The sequence below is a fragment of the Chamaea fasciata genome, unplaced genomic scaffold, assembly GCF_029207755.1.
Source record: "Chamaea fasciata isolate MVZ Bird 193981 ecotype frontalis unplaced genomic scaffold, bChaFas1.0.hap1 SCAF_12, whole genome shotgun sequence".
Classification (NCBI taxonomy): Eukaryota; Metazoa; Chordata; class Aves; order Passeriformes; family Sylviidae; genus Chamaea; species Chamaea fasciata.
The window spans coordinates 10,904,035-10,924,891 of NW_027094097.1; the positions used below are offsets into that span (position 1 = coordinate 10,904,035).

A 20,857-nucleotide genomic window follows, 5' to 3' on the forward strand; every position below is an offset into this window, starting at 1 on the left:
AGAAGCTGAGTCTGGGTGACTGTCAGGTCACCATACTGCAGGTAGCCTAACTGCACTGAAACGTGTGGCTCATGTCTTGAGGTAATTCTACAGCTCTGTGTTGCTACTGGGATTTGTTTCTGACCAGGAAAATACTTTATTTTATCCTAGGTTTTGAAACTGCCAAGTCCCTTGCCCTGCACGGGGCGTGTGTCATCCTGGCCTGCAGGAGCCTGGCGCGAGGCAACGACGCTGTGCAGCGCATCCTGGGGGAGTGGGTGAGTGGTGCTCAGTGCCCAGCATGGAGCTGTGCTCCCCATGGCATCAAATCCTCTGTGCACTGCCAGCAGTTAAACAGAGCACTGCCATGAGAGAATCTCAGGGAAAAGTAATTTGTCTTATTTGGTAACACCCTGCTCAGGTGCTGATGCATGGGTGATAGAGGTTTTTCATTCCTGTCTCAATTTGGAAAGACAGGTGTCTGCCAGGGAAAGCTGGAGGTTCCCTTGGAATAGAAAATGTAACCCCCCTCCCTCCAAATTATTATAATTTTTCAATTAGGGGCTTTCAGGCAAAGATATGGGAATAGGAATAGCAGTTTTTTACTAGGAATATTAAAAATACGAATGTAGTAGTACAAAAAACCAAGGAAACAAACAAACAACAAAAAAATCCTAGAAACCCTGACAGAGTCAGAATACAACCTGACTCCCTGTTGTTCAAGGTGTTGGTAGGAGTCCAGGTAAGTCCTTCTGGAGTGACAAGATGTGGTTCTGTTGGAGTAGAGATGATCATATAGAAGGTTCCAGTGGTGGTGAGATTGGTACGGTTTTCCTCTGGGAAATCCAGTGGAAAAACACCTGTCCTGCAGTTCTGAATCTCAGGTTTTACCCAGGTAGGAATGCTTGGCTCCCCCCCCGGGTGGGAGCATCTCCCAATAGGATGATGTAATTGTATCAGCCATGCAGTGAGCTTCGATGGCCCATTAACAGCAGATACTCCCTGGAAGGAGGATGGGTCCTGGAAGCAATAAAGAACACTGCCCCACCTGTTTTAAAAGCTGCCCATTAACAGAAGACACCTGCCTCCTTCCCCCTGGAGTTCTGAGGAATGGGTTATACAAGAGATAAAGAAAACACCTCCCCAACTGCTTTCAACAGATGGAAAATAGAATACACATTTTTGGTTACATGTTGTAACCCAAGACAATTCCTTATGGGTGTGTTGGACTGCAAGGCTTGATGTGCTGTTATTCATGTTATTTATGGATGCTTTGTAAGGGGAAAAAAAATGTTTGGAAGAACCACTGAGGCTTGCTTCATAGAAAAGGACATTCCAGAACCAAAGTGAGTAACTATCCAAAGGAGGATGGACAGAGTCCTCCAAAACAGCCACTGTTTTCCCATAGTTGTTCTACAGTGAGAGATTTCAGAGGGTCATTTTTGTACTTTTCAAACACAAGAATATTTCTCCTTTTCTCTCTGAGTTCATTAGGCTCTGCAGCCCTGCTGCCAGGCTAAGTGATTTTTTCCTTCTAGCTTCTTCCCACTTTCTTTCATTTTTCTCCCATTTTTGTCAGACAAACACAAGCTTTTCTGTCCCATCTATTGCCTTGTTGCTCTTTGACTCCTAACTTTCCCTGATCTCTATTTTTTTAAATGATCTTCTAAGGCCCTTATTAAAATATATTCAGCTGTTCTAATTTATTCCTCTCACAATCATTTATTTGCTAACAGGGATTGCAAGCGGCCTTTGTTTGAGCTTGCTGGGACTGCTGACTTCCAGGAGAAAATGTGGTGGCATCTCTACCCTTAAATGAATAAGGGACCAATGGATAAGATTCTTGGATTTTTATTTCTTTCCAGCTAAAATTAGTGATGAGTGTTTTGCTTTTATTTCCTGAGCTCTCAAAGTATTTTAACTGCTCCCAGATGACATGGGAGAGCACTCAGTTGTATTAATATTTACACATAAGTAGTTTAAAGTTAATTATAATATTTATTAATGCAAAACAAATGGTGCTTATTTACGTGTCTTTGCAGATAAGTGATGCTTTCAATGTTGCTAATTTTTGTAACCACAAGTTCCATGGAGAATCAGTCTTTGGATTTAGGCCTTTTTCTCTTGCCCAGATCATATGAATGATTTACAGTAAAGGGTTGGTTGGAAAAAATGTCTTCCTTGCTGCTTTCATCCTATTAAAGCTCTCTCTCTTTTTTTTTTTCCTATTTAATTTTTTTTCCAATAGCATAGAATTCCAAAGGAATTCCAACAGAGGCCAGGATAGTGTCTATTCTCTTTCATTATGACTGGTTTTGGTGATATTCTGTTTGAAATTGATTGTCCCAGTCCAACTAAATATGGCTGTTTTATATGGGTTTTATCTAACTAAAATTAGGCTGTGGTGAAAACCTTTTATTTGAAAAATATCCCATTACCCTCTTAATCCCAACCATATCTCTGAGCACTTTGAAGACAATGAGAGTTCAGAATACTTGTCTTAATACCTGTATTATCTCAACAAAAGTTAATGAGTTGTTAATTGAATGAAGAACGTTGAAGGTCAGATTACTTCAAAAACACTACATTTATTTACTAACAGTTTTCAAATTCTAATTGTTCAGAAAAAGAGTCTCATCTATAAACTGGTAGCTGGAAAGCCTTCAATGCATCTTTGTAATGGCTTTGTTGTTGTTTATTGAGAGGGACTAATTAACTTTGATTATTGCACTAATATTATGGCACTTTGACAGTCCCTCAGATTTATGACTCTGGGAAAATAAACAAATGAAATGCAGGTGCTGGAGCAGAAAGAATAACTTATTACTGAACTTTAATTACTTGGAGTGTGTAACCAGGAGAGAATTAGTTGATGAATTACAAGATGCTTAAAATTTACATCAAATTGTAAGCAATCTTGAGGAAAATAAACACAGAAACCTGCCCCAAAGTCAGTTACTGAAAACAAAGAGACAAAGATTAATTTGACTGATTTGCTTCTAATATTAAAATATGGATGTAAAATATTAATGTTTAGCTTATAGGTGCAACTACAGGAAGTTGTTAATTGAAAATCTTTTCCTAAAAATTAAAGAGTTTAAGAAAATATCAACAACCTCTGCATCTGATTCAGATGAATTCTCAATATGTAGTTGCAGCTGTTCTGCTAGAAAGAACTTCAAAGCATGCACAGAATTTTGTCTCCTCTGTTCCTAGGGAAAGCAAAATTATTGAAAGGAAGTTGATTTACCTTTCAATTTGGAATCAATTTAAAGAAAAATACAGCTGGTTAGGTTGCAGCCTTCCAAAGCCTAACGTTCATGGTACTCAGGTAGTATTTTCAGTAGCAATAGTGCTACCTACTTGTTTTATGTTTTCTTGTAAATCTTTGAGATTAAGTCTCTGAGCTGCATTGTTAAATACAATGTTCCTCCAGTAATTTGAGGGGTAGAAATTTGATAAATATGTTCCTACTCTTCAACTGAGTTCCCAAACCTCTTTTAATTTGCATGAAATATGCTCTTATAACAAAAAACCCCCAAAACGTTGCCAAATGGAATTCTAGTGTGTTTACCTGTCCTAAGTGTGGAGTTTTACTACTGTGTTGTAATAGAATTGCTATTTCTAGAAGAACATGTATATTACCAAGAGCAGTGGGTATCCTATGTTGACTTTTCTGAGGGGCAGTATCCTTTCGTACTCGATGTTTGCATGTTGGACACAGAATATTTCTTTTTCCATTCTTTGTTGGTACAAACGACTTCCACATACTTTGAAAGAAGAGAAAATAATTAAAAGCGTGTGACAGAACAACTTATTGTTTCAAATTTTGATACAGTTATCTAATTGATGGCCTGTGTTAGCTAGAGCCTGAAATACATATGGAAAAAACTAACTTTTAAACCCCAACCAGCATCTCTGCCAAACCACAAACAAAACAAAACAAACCCAAAGCAAACCTAGTGTAATTCAGCATTTAAAAATAAAGTACAGTGTACATAAAATACCAGTACTAAGGAAAACCACCCAGCTTGGTCCCTTAGTGAGTCTGTTTGTGACATCCCTGACTGGAATGCCACAAACTGTCTGCAGAAACACAGCTCTGCTCTGGGCCTGTTGGACTTCGGAATCAGTTGTTGGGCAAAAAATGCAGTTGAAGGTGGCTTGTAGTGAAAGCTGAAAATCAAGTTTATAAAGACAAAATGGGACTGCTAAATGGCTCAGGAAAATCCAATTTTTAAGATTTAGAGAGAAAAGCGGGAATAATGGGAGAAAATAAGATTTTTTTTTCAGATTAGCTGCCATTATATTTAAAAAGCAAATGCAAACTGATCTTAACTGGCTGTTGTAGACAAATCTAGAGAACTTTCTTTGTAACAATTTATGCCTGAAGAGCTGTTTTATAGGGAGTTTGAGCCATTTGAGTAGGGATTACCCATATAAACTTCCTAATTACTTTGGTTAACTGACATTTGTTTGCAACCTGCAGTGTTCCAGTTATTTTCTTTCTAAACTACAGCAGAATTTTGCTAATATTGCAAATAAAGGGTAATTGCCTTGTGTAAAGCATTGTGACAAGTTTTAATGTGATTGGTCTGGCTGGTCTATCAAATATAATTTTTATGGAGGGGTATGCTTGATTATATTGGTGCAATCTAATGTTTATACACATGCATATATATAGACAGAAAAAGGAAGAGAAAGTATGTAAAGGCAGCAGATAAAAAAAGAGATCACTATGGCTTTACATTTGATATCTTGAAAATGAGTGTTCATGCACGATGACGTTCAATATCAATTTAAAACTGTTTGATAATTTCTTGCTCGGAAAGGAGGAAATTAGAATTCTAGAGTTATGATTCATTTTAATCAGAAAGAAATTGTCAAACATAAATCTCTCCTTGAGTAGTGAAAAGGCCTGAAAGCAGCCAAGAAAAATATCAATACTTTGCAAAGGAGGAATGATTGTTCCAATTCGTAGCTTAATTGACTTTGAGGCTTAATGAAAAACACTACAGTACTGTTTGTACACATAGTTGCTCTGACGAACATGGAAATCTATGCTCCAGGAAGAGAGGCTAGGTAATTTATTTTACATTATTATTGATATAATTTTCTAATTGAGTATGAGCAGAATGTTTGGATAAGACTGCATAGCTCCAGATGTTAGTGGTATTCTCAAGAAAATACTTAAGAGTATGAATGAATAGAATATTTCATAAATCACAGCTTTTCTTGCCGAGAAGCTCTCATTTATTTATTCCTGTCAAATAGTCTTTGAAGTAGATATTAAAAGATAAACTGTGAGTTTAATATTTCATAAAAAGTATAATGTTTCTTTGGTAATTATTCCTCAGTGTTAAACCTACAGCTACGTTAAAGATTATATTAAACTGTAAAAAGAACATTTGGGTTTGCTTTTTAAGTAGAAACTCAGGTAGAGATGTGACAAGAGAAGAGAGAAAAGCTGTGAAGAAAACAAACCAAACAAATGTGACTCCTTGCTGTATTCCTTTCCCCTGAAGTATTCTTCACTGAAGGTGTGATTTATGTTCTTGCTGATTAAGTAACTTGAATGAAATTAAAACCTGATAAGTGAGTCTTTGTATTCCAGTTGTGATCCTGTGAAGTGCAGGCAGACAAGAAGCAAACTGGGCACATTTACCAGACCATGGGCAACAGTTTTCATGTGGTCACTGTGTGTGTTTTGTCTCCACTGCTGTCCTTGGTTTAGAATTTTTTGTAAACCCCCTCGTGGTTAGTGACAGGTTTTCAGTTATGGGAAAAGCTGAAGACTGCCTAGAAGATGGCTTTGGAGATATAGGGAATGCTGACTGAAACCACAGTCTGTTAGTACGGAATCAAAGGGTTTCAAAGTGGTGCTAAATAAAAGCTCTTAAAATAATCCTCAAAATAGGAAATATTTCAGAATATCCTACAAGTAAAACACATGAATTTCTGTGAGAATATTACTCCCAATATAATGTTATTATTTTGTAATAAAGAATTTTCTTGTTTCAAAGCAGGATATCCTAACCTATGTATTGCTGGCTCACATGCCATCACAATGTAATATACAGTCAGAAAGACCTGCAGTATATGGACGTATTTCATTTTCCAGTGCTTGAGCAGTGCTCATGCTGAAGAATCAAGTTAAAGGTAGTTATGCAAACCTTTCTGTGGGGAAAAGGGCTTGCAGGAAGGGCCAGTATCTTGTATTAAATGAACTGGTAATGCAATAAAAAAAAATCTGCATCATCTTGTCTCACTTTTAGCTGTGGACACTCCAATTAAAGAATTATTGTCTCTGCTGGATATAATGCCTATTTTTTTTATTCTTAAGGGTGTAATCCAGATTTTTCTGAAATGAAGGAATTGTTTAATTAACTAATTGCAATGCAATCAGAGTGTATGTTACTCGTGGTGAATTGACAGTATAAATATTACCCAGTCCTGTTGCTAGCAGCAACTAATTGGGTCCAGTATGAACGTATGACCAAATTTTGGCCATAATGTTTAAGAATTCAGTAAGTTTCTGTGAGTAATCTGCTCAGTTGAGAAATCTTAAGAGAGTGATGTGTGCTGCAAAGCTGTTTTCCAAATACAGATGCTTAAAAATCCCCCCACATGAACTTAAAAACATGGAACAGTATAATCAACATTTACATGGATGGATTGTTGAGATCTCTTTTCTTTTTTTTGCGCACCATAAACATATGGCATGAATTTGATTTCATTACAGATGCTGAGAAAAGGGAAAGGCAAATATTTATATTACATTCATGTTTTACAGTAAAAACACTGTTCAGTTTGTTTATACAGTTCCACTGTTACAGTTTTTATGGTTAGTAATGAAACCGCTGTAAAACAGAGTCTGAATTATACAGCAGATGTGTTAAGCCCCTAACTTTCAGGATTGGGCATCCTCCTGAATACTGATATCAGTTACTTGGAGAGTTGATGTGCTGGCTACAGCTGAACTGTTTTATACTTACATCTCCATCTGCAGTTAGCTCTGCACTGGTACTGAGTGGATACATACAATTGATAGAATTTTATTATTTATTATGATGAAGCAACATGCCCAGCACCTCTCAGGGTTCGGTGGCTGCTGCACGGGCAGGATTTCTCTCCACTGGGGAGATGCTGCCTTTAACAGCTTTCAACCCCAAAACCTGAGGTAACCCTTAGCCCTTGACCCTTGCCCAAATCCAGGAGCAAACCCTAAATCCGTTTGCACCCCAAACCACCCAGGTGTTTATGAATTCATAACGCTGTACAAAGCTGATAGAAACTGAGCACTCTCACAGCTATGAGGTTGCAAGGTTTTTAACATTGTAAGACAATTTGCCATGATTTCCTCCAGTAAGGAAAAAAGTTGTCTTTTTAGTTGACTTAATTGCTTCTACTCTCATAATTCTCTTCACCTTCCAATATCTGTTACACGTGTATTAAAAAAAAATTCTAAAATGTAATTTTGAAAGAAGTCACAGTATTTTACTTTTCCTTAATTTTTTCCTTCAGTCAGCAGAGTTTTATACATAGAAATGTTGAAGTGATCTTTTTGGTAATTTGTTTCTTTAGCACAGCCCTGCTGTTCTTAATCTGGAAATGTGAGTCACAAAATCCCTACCATGCCTAAAGCTTTATAATAATACTACTTAAATGCAGTTTGAGCTTTTTAACAAAAAAAAAAATAAAATTAAGACCTCCCCCCCAGACAGTAACAGACCTCAGGATAACCCCTTTAAAGACTGCACTTCATGCTTGGTCTTCAATTAAGTCACTAGGAGACACTGTGTGCTCAAATATATCACCAACCTGTCTGGGGATGTCTGTCTTTATGAAAAAGTAGACTTTGTACATTGACTCAAGTGTAGCTTATAGGATACAAAGTTTAGGTTTTCTCTGATAATTTATGTATCTGGTGTAACTTGAGTTCGGTCTTTTCCTGAACCTTTCTCTCTCAGAATCTCAGAATGTGTTTTATTAAACTATTTAATGTTGCTCATGTTGAAAACTTATTTACTGTAGTCCAGCTGGATGTGTTCTTACATCGAGTGAGTTCTGCTGTCGCTGGATTTCTAGCTGTCAGTTCTGGGAGAGGAGGAATTAAAAGTGTCTGGATAGATATATTTTTTTAAACCATCTTCACAATTAATCTGATTGTAACATAAGCTTGTAATATATTCCATTAATGAAGAAGACAAGCTTAGCTTATGGTAAATACAGTACTAAGTGTTTATAGTGCATTTCATATTTTACATGATTCCCTTTATAATTCTGCTTATCTTTTCATTCTAATTCCCTAAAGGATGTATAAAAGAACCCCTAAAGAGAGTAATTACTGCTCTATTCCTTAACCAAGGCTCCTCTTGCAAAAAGAAATCTGAGCAGCTTTTCAAAGAAGGCAGTTTTAAATAAAAATGCAAATAAGCTGCTTTGTAACCACACATTAATTACCCACCTAGCCTCTTATTACCGTGTTTGTATTGTTTGCAAACACTATTTACAGTGGTGTGGAAATTACCATTCCTGGGCTGGAGGAGCTGCTGGTGGTGGGTTGTGCTTTGGAACCAATTAGAGTGAACCCTGTCTCCGGCGGGGCTCGGGGGAGCTGGAATAGCCTTGCGCTGTCAAAGCGCGGCATTAACGGGGCTGCACAGCCCTGCCTTGTAATTATAGCCCTGCTCCTCTTCTGCCTCTGCAACGGGCTTCATTCTCTGCATGCTAAAACTGTACAGGCTGCCTTGTGTCTCGCTAATGATTTAATGTGCACTCTGATCTTTTTTTTTTTTTTTCCTTGTGGACGTCCTGGTAAAATTTGGTGGGTCATTTTTGTCGCCGGGTTCGTTCTTTGCTATAATTTTATAAAAACTAAGCAAAAGACTCATGCTTTTATGTTCAGGATTTTACACATTTCCATGTAATTGTTTTTTCACATTAATCCCTCATTTTTATTAGTTTATTTGATCACCAGAAGTGAACAGGATCTGTTGGTATTGCAAGCAGTGTTAGTGGGCAATAATTGTAGCTCTTCCAACACATTGAAGAAACAGAATTCTCCATAACAAAACTCAGTCTTACTGGTTAAGTGCAGTGCACACTTGTTGCTAACCTGGTGTGTGTTGTGTTCTTGTATTGGTTTTCACTGACACGATTCTAAAATGGGCCTTTACCCTAAAAATTGCCCAGAAATTAAAACCAAAGGGATAACTCAGCGCTGGTGGTTTTAGACTTACAAATGTTTCCAGATCCCAAAGAATTTGATTTGATGGGTCATAGAGCCTGCAATGTGAAGAATCAGTTCTTTTAAGATTTGTTTTCTCAAGCTTGTAACCAGTCTGTCAATATGGTAAATTAATCTTTTGAAGTACAGAAATATATTTTGGTTGAGCTTAGCGCAGGGAAGAGAAAGGTAGAGAGATTATTTTCTTCCTACTTGTGAATCTTCACTGCTGTGACAGTGTGATAATGTTTAAAGGATTCTTGATGATAAACCCAAAAATCTTAAGGTCCTACTGTAACACTAAATACAGTAGAACAGGAAAATAGTAGCTCCAGGATGGTGTAGTACAACTGCGGAATTGTTATGCATTAAAAAGAAGGAAAAAAAGGACAAAAAGTGATTGCAGGATCACTTGCAGTTTAACAGTGACAAGGGACTAATGTGAGGGTATCAAAAGAAGCACTGACTTGTTTCGTGAGTCACAATAGCTTATAGAACAGAAGATAATTATCAGGCTTATATGGCTACAGAGCAGCATAAATGACATAAAATAAGCATTGCTGGAGTTCAACAGGAATGCAGGAGATGTCTCGAAAACAGACTTGCTGAGTAGAGTGCTTAAAAAGTACTAATAACTTATGTGCTTGTCAATTGTATTCATAAAACTTTTATTATTATAAAGCCAAAGCATCATACTTTTGGTTTAATTTACTCTCCTTTCTAATTTCTCCTCCTCCTTTAATTCCCTTTTATCATAATAATCACCTTTGGAGGTGGTGTGCTGGACTTGTTCTTTCCTGTATTTCATTTGGTGTCACTGAGACAGAGTATTAACTCCAATGAGAAACTTTGCTTATCAAATAAAAGCATGGGATTAATGCAGAAAAATGAGTACTTGGGGTAGTTTCTCTTACTTTGTTTCTACTGAAGCCAGGCAAAATAGGCTTTCAACCAACTTTGCAGTCAGTGGGCAGAACTGAAGGGACTTTAGGCTCTTGGACATCAGAGAACCCTCGAGAGTAGGTGGGAAAGAAAGTACAAGACCCAGTTCAGGGTAAATTTCAGTCTGCACTTGTATTCTGCTTTGGATACTGAGAGTTCTGAAGAATTATTCCTCTGCTGTGGAGAAGGAGGAGATCTGAAGTGGTGGTGACCCTCTCTGTGACATTTGTGCTTTGTGTGGTCAGGGAGCTTTAATATTTTCCTCAGTTATACCAGCTTATAAATTTTAGGAACTGCTCATTAATATAGTCATGTTTAACATGTTATGGCTACAAACAAAGACATGAATGTATGTACTCATTTCTAATTAATTTGTGTAATTATGTTTTATAATCTAGGTGTTTGCAAAGCAGAACACAGTACACTCCATTTACTGTCTGCTCTAGCTAATAAAAAATAATAGAATGAAATAAATCTTGAAACTAACTTTAATTGTAAGTATAGATTAGTTGTAAATTGTATCTTTGTTATGTTTATTTTTAATTCTGCAGTGTTGCAGGTTTGTAGAGCATCCCAATTAGTGTAGTTATTCGCAGTAATGATGAGTTAATTGCTGTAAATGCTGAATGTTATTTCAGTGACAATTTAAATACAGTACTGAGATACTTTTTTAAAATGTAGGACTAGAAGTAAAGGGAAAAAGGAAATGGTGGCAATAATAAGACTGGTTAGTTTCATAAATTTTTTTTTCAGCATCCAAAGTGATAATCTAGATAAGATGATTAAAAATACATGAAAAAGAAAGAAATATAATGTGCTGGTGTCTGGAGTCGTTTACCAAATAATTTCACACCACTACAGTATAACATTTAAGAATAAAATCTCACCATCTCAGCTAATACCATTATAAATATGGACATAAACAAGGTAAACCTGTCTATTTCAGCATGCACTTAAATATTAATTAAGAGCGTTTGATTGAGCTCATCTGAAATTGATTTCTGTTTTTGCAATGCTGTTTATGCTTTCCTGCCCAAGCCTCTCTGGCTTCACAGCTCATCTCGCGCAGGTTGGGAGCCCTCCATGTCCACTGTGCTTCTCTGCTGTCTGAGGCAGTGAGTGTTGTCAGGTTTGTTTCTGTGAATGTGTTTAAAGAGTAGAAAGTGCCTCTAGCTTAAAAGAGGGGTGTTTTCCCTTCTGATGAACAGTAGTAAATCCCCCCACTTGGAAAGCTGTGGAGTATACCTGTGAGAAATGAGCTGATCCACACTGTTTCCTTGAGCATGCACGCTGTAAGAGATATTAATAGCTTCCTTCAGCAGTGTCCCACTTAGAGGAACTTTGAAATGAAATATTTCATTCTGTCCTGGTTAAATTAACCTTACATTTGCCTCTGAAATAGCATGACTACCTAGAGAAAATTTGAAGCGCACTCTGTACATTCACACTGCAGGGGGGAAAATGGTGTCCAGGGTAGTATTTATGCATTAAATATTTATTTTTCAGTTCAGGATTGGTTGTCTCTCAGTTGAGTGCAGATTTGGTAATGGAAACTGGTGCTGTGTACTTCTCTGTTTGATGACCTTCTCAAATAATCAGAGAAATGTTAAAACTCCTTAAGATGGTTGTTGTGACATAAGTGATAAGTTAGATTTTTTGCATGCAAAAGACTTTATAAAGCATCAGCAGAAATCTGTTCAAGTTACAAGGATGGTGCAGTAAGGAAAATGCTCTTCCACTCTTTTGGGGATGCTTTTGGAGCCTTCCCCCACACCAGGAATTCACTGAGGGAATAAAGCTGAGAACAACAGTGCACAAACCTGAAAGTCACAGACATACAGGTTCATCTGTTTGGTCCTGTTATGACAGAAATCATTACGAGTTTGATAGATTTATTTATAAAGACTTGCTTCAATATTTAAAGTACATCTATTCCAACATTCCTCATTTCAAGCTTGGCTGTGGATCGAGATGAAAGAAAAATTAAATTGTATATTGAAGAGCTGTTAATTGAACTGCACTGCATTTAGCAAGGGAGCATCAGCTTCAGGCAGTCAATACTACAGAGAATTTTTAATGTACTGTATCACTAGATTGTCAGTTTGTATTGGAGAATGCAAACAGACTGCTTCGACTGATGATAAAGCCCTGGAAAGTTCTAAGTTGTTGAGGGTAGAAAATGTTATTTTGCTTTGATATATTGTGACAAAGTTGTTGATGGAAGCAGGAACAACATTTTTTTAGGTGAATATTATTTGAATATCAAATTCTGATTGCTGGGTATTCATTCTTTTAATGGGTAAAGGCTGGGTACTGATTTTCCTTTATGGGAGAAAACCAAATTCTTCAGAACTCTTGGACTCACACAAATGGTACTTTATACTTTGAGCAGTTCTGAAAGTCTCATTTAAAAATATTAGTTCTCTCCAGATATAATTCTAAAAAATAGCATATCAAAAAGCTTTAGAAATTCTTTAGAAAAATGTTATCTCTTTTTCCTAAGGCAGTGTTAATTTCTTTTGTAGTTAATCTTTTGCACTGGAATTTAGTACATTTATAGTTAAAGATTCTTTTTAACAGCTAAATTATTTAAGCACGTCTTCTGGGGTAACATGGTCTGTTTGGTGTTAAGTATGAAATACTTTTTATTTCATTTTCTTCACTGATAAAAAGGAAATAACTAGAGGCATTTGTAGAACCAGAACAGATTTAGGACTGTGGTGTTAGATTAAAGATGTTCTATTCTAAGACATAGCTTGTTACAGTTGTCATACTTTGGGATAAAATTCTTCCTTTTGGTGTTCCTTACAGGGCTTAAAGTTCACCTTCAGAAAAAGCAAGTCTGAAACTTGCTAATAATTTTTAGATATCAGTCTGTAGTGTTTTCCATAAATGTGGTAGGTCTCAAGGAAGTGGTAAAGCCTAAAAATTCCATACATTGTCTTTTCTTGGAGTAGAAATGTTTCATAGGGGTTGTATAGGGTAAGAGTCTTCATTAATATGAAAACATTAATGGCTTCAAAAGACCTCATTTCCCCATGGTACTGCAGTCTCACCAAACTGGTGGAAGTCTTGTGACTCCAAAACCAAAATAAAAGAGCAAAATCCACTCTTTGTAAGTACCTGACTTTGCTTCATTAGTCTGGGGTTCTACAGACAAACTTTGCAGAGTTGGCAGCTGTTTGGGGAGGTCAAAGGTATTTAAACCAATTTAATCCTGTAGCTGCTCCCCCTGGTATCTCCCTGATATTGCTGAAGTCAGAATGGACGTTGCTTACATGCTGGCAACTTACTGTTGCATTTTCCAAATTTTTCTAGTGGTTTCCCTTTAGTAAAGTCTAGGAATATTTCTCACCACATGAAAAATTGCAAGAAGGGAGATACTGCATGTTCTGAACACCCTGGTATTTTGCCTTAGATATCAAAAAGTTAGGGTCTGGATCAAAGGTGTGCATTTGATTTAAAGAGTATCCTGTAAATATTTGAACTTAGACTAGTGTACTACTAACTATATTTTTAGAAATATTACAATAACTGAAAAACTACACTTAAAAACTGTACAACCCTCCTCCCCAATTCATATTAGAAGGTATAATTTTAATAGCTAAAATGCTTGTATGCAATTCAAGTTAAAATCATTGTGTTGCATGAATATTACTTCGAATATTTGCTTGAAACAGTAATGTAGAGCAACATATTCAGTGACTTTGCTACACTTGTTTGAGACAGGGTTTGACAATGTGAATACATATGGTAATGTTCAAAAACCATTTACATGACAGCTTGACAACCAGAGTAATTAAGATAATTCTCCAAAGCTCTGGTAAATGCCATACATCAGAGGTCAGCTTGAAATCATGCAGAAATAAACTAAAATTCTTCTATTTTATATTTTTGTAGGTAAATCCTGTATTGTCTGTGCGGTGGGTAGTTGTCTGATATGAGGGCCTGATTCTGAGAGCTGTTGTAGCAGATTTAGTGTAGGCTACATGGATAAATCCATTAATGTAGTTGGAAATTTAGAAAAAAATGCAATTCAGATGGCCAGGAACACGATGTCTCCACAATGGGTTCTGTTTTATTGTTGGAAGAATGGAAACTTTCTTTCTGTGGAGCAAGGTTAAGTGGCTTCCCTGTGACTCTAAGGTAGTTAAAGCTGAAATGTTAATAAGCTTCAAGAAGATGTGCATGCATATTTCCTTTTCTTTTTTTTTTTATTAGACTACCAGTTAATTTGTGCAAACTCCTCATCTCCAGGCAATCTGATTAAAAAAATGGTATGTTTCCTGTTTCTTTATGCACTGTGTAGCTGCATGAGGCAATATCTTTAAAATGTAAAAAAGCCTACAAAATGCACAGTCTGATAACAACAACAAATCTAATCTAAAGTGACAACTGGGAGACTTTCCCAGACGTTTTTCTCTTTAATGTAACATGACTTTAAATTGATGCAGCCCCACAGTGATTGAAAAACTCTCAGAGCTTGTCTCCCATGATTACATTTCTGATCTGTACAACTTAATTTTTTAACTCGGTGAATCTCACTTTTCTGAACGAGCAGTTTGTCTCTGTTTTAAGAGGGCGAGTCTCATGGAGGCATGAGCAATGGAACAGTAATACTGTGAAAAGTCATATTCCTGATAGTCATCCTGGCCAGAAACTTGGACTTGTTTTTTCTCTGAATGATCCAGAAGGCAGCTGGTGGGTAGAGTGCTGGTTTATACTTCCACAGTGAATTTAGTGCTACACTAACAGAATTAAGAGTAGCCAAACTTTGGGCAACTTCCCCCCTCTCAAAATACCTTTGTTACGGCATTTTAAATCTGCTTAAGGTTCTTTTATCTTCAAATTTGATTATTTTTTTAAAATTATTTTTAAGTTTTTATTTTTGAGTGTTATTACAATGGGATATCTGTTGTGCACTATCTCAAGCCAACAGACAAACATAAAACCCTGTTAGGGTTCCTGAGATGCTTTATTGTGAAACAAGTCACTTCAGATTTAATAATGAACTGAAACAGTATTTTATAGAGAGAAGATATGAAGGATAAAATTAAAATAATTTTAACCATTATTCCAATATAAGTTGTGTTGACTCCCGGGTTTCTTGTCATAATTTAGGTAATGGATTGTAAGACTTTAACAGATCTACTTACTAAATGTGAAAGAAGTATCCCTTCGCTCAGGAACACTTTCTATGTTTTCCTGTCCCTACTCCAAGTCTCAGCCTCTGGGCCAGTGGGACAGCGCAGTCAAGGCAAATTCTGGGGCTGTGTGTCCCCAAATGGGATGGGAATGAGGCATCTGCCATTAGGAATGTGAGCTGAAAGGAGTGAAGGAAGGTGGAGCAGGCAGCACATGGGAAAAGGACAGATTAGAAGGTCAAAACACTTACTTGTTACTGGCCAGATTTTGTTTTGAGTATAGCTGGAAAACCAAGAATTGGTTTGTAACTTCCATAAGTTGAAAATTGTTTTTTTTTGATAACGCTCGTTTTATCCCAGCTTTCTCTTGATATATTTCTAGTACGGAAGTACATAAATTCTCATTTACCTTTTCATTTACCTTTAAAAATGCATAAAGATTGAGGAATGATATATGCATAGCAATATTTCATAATATGTATAACTGCTCCTGGGTCTGCTTTCTAGATCTGTGTGCAGGAAAAATGGTCATGTGTAAGAAGAAATGTCCGGTGGTCAGTTTTGTAGTACAAATTCTAAAAATCTGTTATTTATTTCTTTATTGCTTCTCTCAGAAGCAGAAAATGATGCCCCTGGGTAGATGCAGTGGTTGGTTGATATCAGTTGGAAATAAAAAGAAATAAAAGCCTTTGAAATGTAGTAGCTGTGTTTTATATCAGTGATGCATCAAACTGTGTTGTACTTATGAGATTGTGCCTGACTTATGCCAGGGTAGAGCAATTGGGGTTTCAGAAGACTGTGGATTTAATCCATAAAACAGTGGACGATATGCAGGACAGGCAATAGGAACAACAGATAAACTTTCTGAAGGAGGAAGCAGCGAGGTGAATGTTGTTCAGCTGCCTTGATTAAAGCCCTGGAGGTGCTGGAGGAAAAAGTGTGGAATAACAGTTCTATTAGAACATCAAATTTTTTGAATAGTGCAGTAGAATGTAAAACAGGTGAAAATTTAAAATATCAATTTAAATCTAATATTATCTTTTCCATAGGGTTTAATAACCAAGCATTTTATTTGACACTTTAGTTGCTTGAACAAAAAAAAAGTACTATTTCGTGATCTATGTCTTAGGGTATATCTTATGATGATGATGATTTCAATCTTGATTTCAAATCCTTCCTTTAGTTTAGTTTCCAAATGAGAGCAGGTTGTTTCGTTGATGGAAAACCAATGAGACTGTAATACTCAGAAAAGTAATATTCCTGATAGTGATCCTGGTCAGCAACCAGGATCCATCCAGGAACCAGAACCTACCTGTAAGACTATTATTTCATAGTACATCTAAACTTAATTTATAGAGCCATCAGGACAATGGTTATCCTGCCAAAATGATCAGGTCATTGGGCAAAATAAACATGGATCTAGAGACTTCCTGACAGGCATCCACAAACGCCTGGGAATTATAGCCATGCAACCGTATCAGAATGCACATCTGTATTATAAACTAGTCAAACTACTTCATCTGCTCAGTTGTATAAATCTGGTGTCTGTAAGTCTTCAGAAATTTGTTACCAAAAAAAGTCCAGTTGTGTTTGTAAGCAAAGTGAAAACTTTGCCATCTGAAGAATGATTTTTCAGGATCGCTACTTTTTTTTTTTCCCCTTAAGATAAAGTAAATATGTTCTGTTGTACTTGATTTGTTGGAGAAATTAAGCAATTCACGATTTAATTGGCTTTTTGTCTCTGTGACTTCTGTTCTATTTTAAGCATTAGCTGTTCTCTTCATGGTGCCAATTTGTTCAAGGTCCATTCTGGTATGGAGAAGCTGTGGGATCAACATTGCATTTCAAGTAGTTCAGCCATGTCTTTGCTGTCTGATTAAAATCATGTCCAGTTTAGTTCTTCAGTCACTGGATTGGACTCCTGGAGTCCTATATGGAGTTGGAATGGATTTGTTTTTCTTCATGTGCCAAACAACACTGGAATTACTTGCAATTTTTCTTGCATTCTCTTTCCATGCCAGCTTCTGGAGGAGGGATGTAGTCAGGGAATGTGAATAATTGTGATTTCTACCTTTATGCCTATCCCTAAGTCCCCCACAGTTGAAAAAGACCCTCTTAGCGGAGCTGTTTCTGGTGGTGAGTTGATGCAGATTCTTGCACACAGACTTTCTCCATCCTGTCTCTCATCCTGTATCAGCAGCCTGTGGGGTTTGCATTTTAGACCTCACCTAACCCATCTTTACCAAGGTGACTGTGGGTTTATCTAGATTCACCCTCCAGGATATTTTTAATTAGATATAAAGGAATGAATATATTACTTTAAAATATTTTGATGAAAGAATTCCTGCACTGTCATTAACAATGAGTTAAATGAGCTAAAACTTCCCTCTAGTTCCCTATCTTTTGATGAGGAAACAAAGCAGTTCTTTGCATGATTAAGATCTGTGGTATCATGCCTGAAATGAGAAGCCATAATATACACTTTATAATTTGTGTAGGTTTTTTAACTCCTACACGACCACTCTTCTTTTTGTGCCTATTTTTACAGCTAGTTTTGTTACGTTTTCCTTTGATTTGAGACACTGGCAGAAGTTTATATCTCTGTTTTTTTTTTTTCCTTTATTGCTAAGGGGGTTGTTTGATTCCTTAGGCACCTCAAAGGGAGTTGACATTGACAATTCCTGAGGCTCTTTAGAAACTTCAGAGCTGGTTGGTTTGAGACCCATTAGACTCAATATGAATTTTTGATAGTTAGTGATGATTAAAACATAGCAAGGTGTGTGAAAACATGTGGAAAACCTCAGGGCAACAAGATTAGCCCTTCAGTCATTTGAAGTGTGCCAGAAGTTCAGAAAGCTGATTTCCAGTAGCAGTTTTACAGTATTTTACTGACATTGCCATGTAGCAGCAGTTTGAACAACAGATACAGAGAGCATTTAGAGAAGCAGTGCAGGTTATTTGCTCTTGGAGAAAGATGATTATTCCAGTGAAAAAAGAAAGGGATTAAATTTTGTTGTTGATAGAGCTCTTGGCTGAATCTCAGAATTTATTATTCTGTAACAGCATGGTTTGAGTTGTTGATCTCTTCAGTATTTCCAGTTGTTTCTGCTATAATACCTCCTCACAGAGTTTAGGCAAATGAGCTCTCCATGCCAAGTGTCAGCTGCCAAATAAAATTATCAGATAGTCTTTAATATCTTGAGACATTTTATAAGAAAGGTGTAATCATTTGCCTCATGGGTTTTGATTTGTCTCCATTCTGACCTCAGCCTTGCAACCATGAAAAAACATTAAATATTGCAAGATTCAGAATTTTCTCAGAAAAGTTGCAGATGCATTATTGCATCCATCATTTTTGTGAATGGATGTTGATTCCTGTGTCTTGGAGCATTGGACTCATCGTGCATCATTTTGAATGGCTGTTTTGGAATAGGAGCAGAATGACTGAGGTGGAATATTTGGGATCAGTGGGTTGTTGACATGGGATATTTTCCTGTTGGCTTTATTTCAATCTTGAGCACAATAAAAGGCAGCATAATTGGCTTGAACTGTGGGTCTGAAGATGGCAGGTTATTTAAAATGTTGTGTAACACAAACTGGAACACTAATACTTTAAGAGTAGCAAAGGTGCATATTCTGCTAAATAAACTTCAGTAATTACTTTAGGGGGTTTTCCTCTGCAACATTGTAATTTTTCTAGTTTATATTCTTCACAGACTGCTGACCACAGTGACAGTTTTGCTGTTCTTGTATAAAATAACTCACACATGTGTGCACCTGGTCTTCATTACTGTTACATTGCATATATGGTAATGGCAGAATGGGAAATTTTCTTTTCTGATTTCTGCTGATGACGCCTTGTTTCAGGCACAGCACTTTACAAATACATTGTTCATTAAGTGTCAGTATCCATTAAACAGCACTAACAGGGAAAAGGACTGTACAAAACACTCTCATCATTTTCGTAACAAGAAAGTATTTACTATAAAAGACTAAAAAACCCCAACACCCCTGCTTTAACTTTTTTGAACTGTCAACAATATGAACATTCATATTAAGGCAAATATATTTGCAATAACAAGGCATAAATATGCGAAATGCCTTGGAAAAATGTTATCCCCATGTATCAAGTACTGAGTGAACAGAATAGGAACACTGAAAACCCCACTTCTAAAAAGTTAATCTTGAAAGTATAATTACAGGTGTGGTGATTGAAATCTATTTTTGGCTGAGCTCAGCTGCGTCTTTTGGTATGCTATGGCTAATTTGACCCACTGCATTTTAGAAAATCTATTCTCACCGATTCTGGTTTTCTTGCAGACATTTTTGCCAGAAATGTGAGAAATTACTTCCAAACCTCCAAGTCAGTCATCTGGCTGCCAAACAGAAGTGGCAGTGAGGAGTTGCCTAGCTGGCTAAAGGCAGGGAAATGCGGGGGCCTTTTGTCTCTGGAGGGATGACCATAATGCCTGGATCCGCAGGGGATCTCTGAGATGAGACCTGACTGCAGCACCAGGAGCTGGCAGGGCTTGGGCTGCAACTTTTAACCAGTGCTGGGTTTGCTCTCTGTTCCATGCGGAGATGAGTTGTGCTCAAGTCAGGATTTCTGTGTCTCCACGAGATGTCACTCTTTTGTTAGAAAAAAGTCTACCCAATGGCATGAATATCTGGGAAATAAATTATATAGCCCCAAAAGGTGAAAATGCAAGAATTTAATGAAGAATATTCTTAAATGTCTTCAGTTGGATTATGTTTTGTTTAAGTAGGCACAATGTATGAGGCATTAACATCACTATTTCCAGGTTTGTTAGTGTTCTAGTTTTTCAAGCTGGAGGGACTGTAACAGGATTTAATTCGTTTAAAAGTCAGCAAATATTTGGGCTTGCAACATGGCAGCTGAGATGGATCAATCGTTGTTGTAATCTTATTTACAAAATTAGAAGATGCTCAAAAATCTGTGTCATGTAGCCTCGTGGAGAGAGGAATGTGGGAGTCCCCAGCGTCCCTTGGTCACACTCCCCACTGGTGTGGAGCAATAGTGACATCCTGTGGGAAAGGTTTAAAAGGGACACAAACACAAGCCTGCTCCTGGAGTCGTCCTGGACCCTGCTTGGATTTGCCCATGTCATCTTTTTATATTTTGAAACCAGCATCTCAAAAGTAAATTAATATCCATTGTCAACTGTGATTAGAACATCACAGCTTGCTGTGCTTTAATTTGCACTGTTTTGGGGTACTGAATTATTGATTTGCATTGCAGGAGTGTTCATGTTTTACTTTGATCAGAACTCAAAAATTTGGAATTTTTTGTATCTTTTATTTTTTATCTTTTAGATAAAAGATTTAGATCTTTTTAATACACTTTTATGATTATATGGTTTCCTAATGTGCTAGGACATGTTGCACACACATTTTCCTCTAAGACTAAAGATAATATGCAGGTTTTAATATACCTTTAAATGGGATCCAAGTACTCAATTTAAATTATTTTTAAAATTGTTGTTTAAATTAAAAGCCATTATAAAAATATTTATTTTTTGGCCAAAAATTTGTATATTACTTT

The 20,857-nt window shown here is 36.7% G+C and overlaps 1 protein-coding gene across 4 annotated transcripts in view; it reads left to right on the forward strand.

The window, feature by feature from the left end:
* The window catches only part of WWOX (WW domain containing oxidoreductase), a 476,999-nt gene that overhangs the window by 20,251 nt on the left and 435,891 nt on the right, over positions 1-20,857 (forward strand). For 3 of the 4 annotated variants that reach the window (XM_066194643.1, XM_066194644.1, XM_066194645.1), the window contains exon 5: positions 151-257. In XM_066194643.1, the coding sequence (XP_066050740.1) occupies positions 151-257 (107 nt within the window). Of the gene's footprint in view, positions 1-150; positions 258-1,715; positions 1,750-20,857 lie in introns of those variants that run through there. The other variant, XM_066194646.1, reaches the window with a different exon arrangement.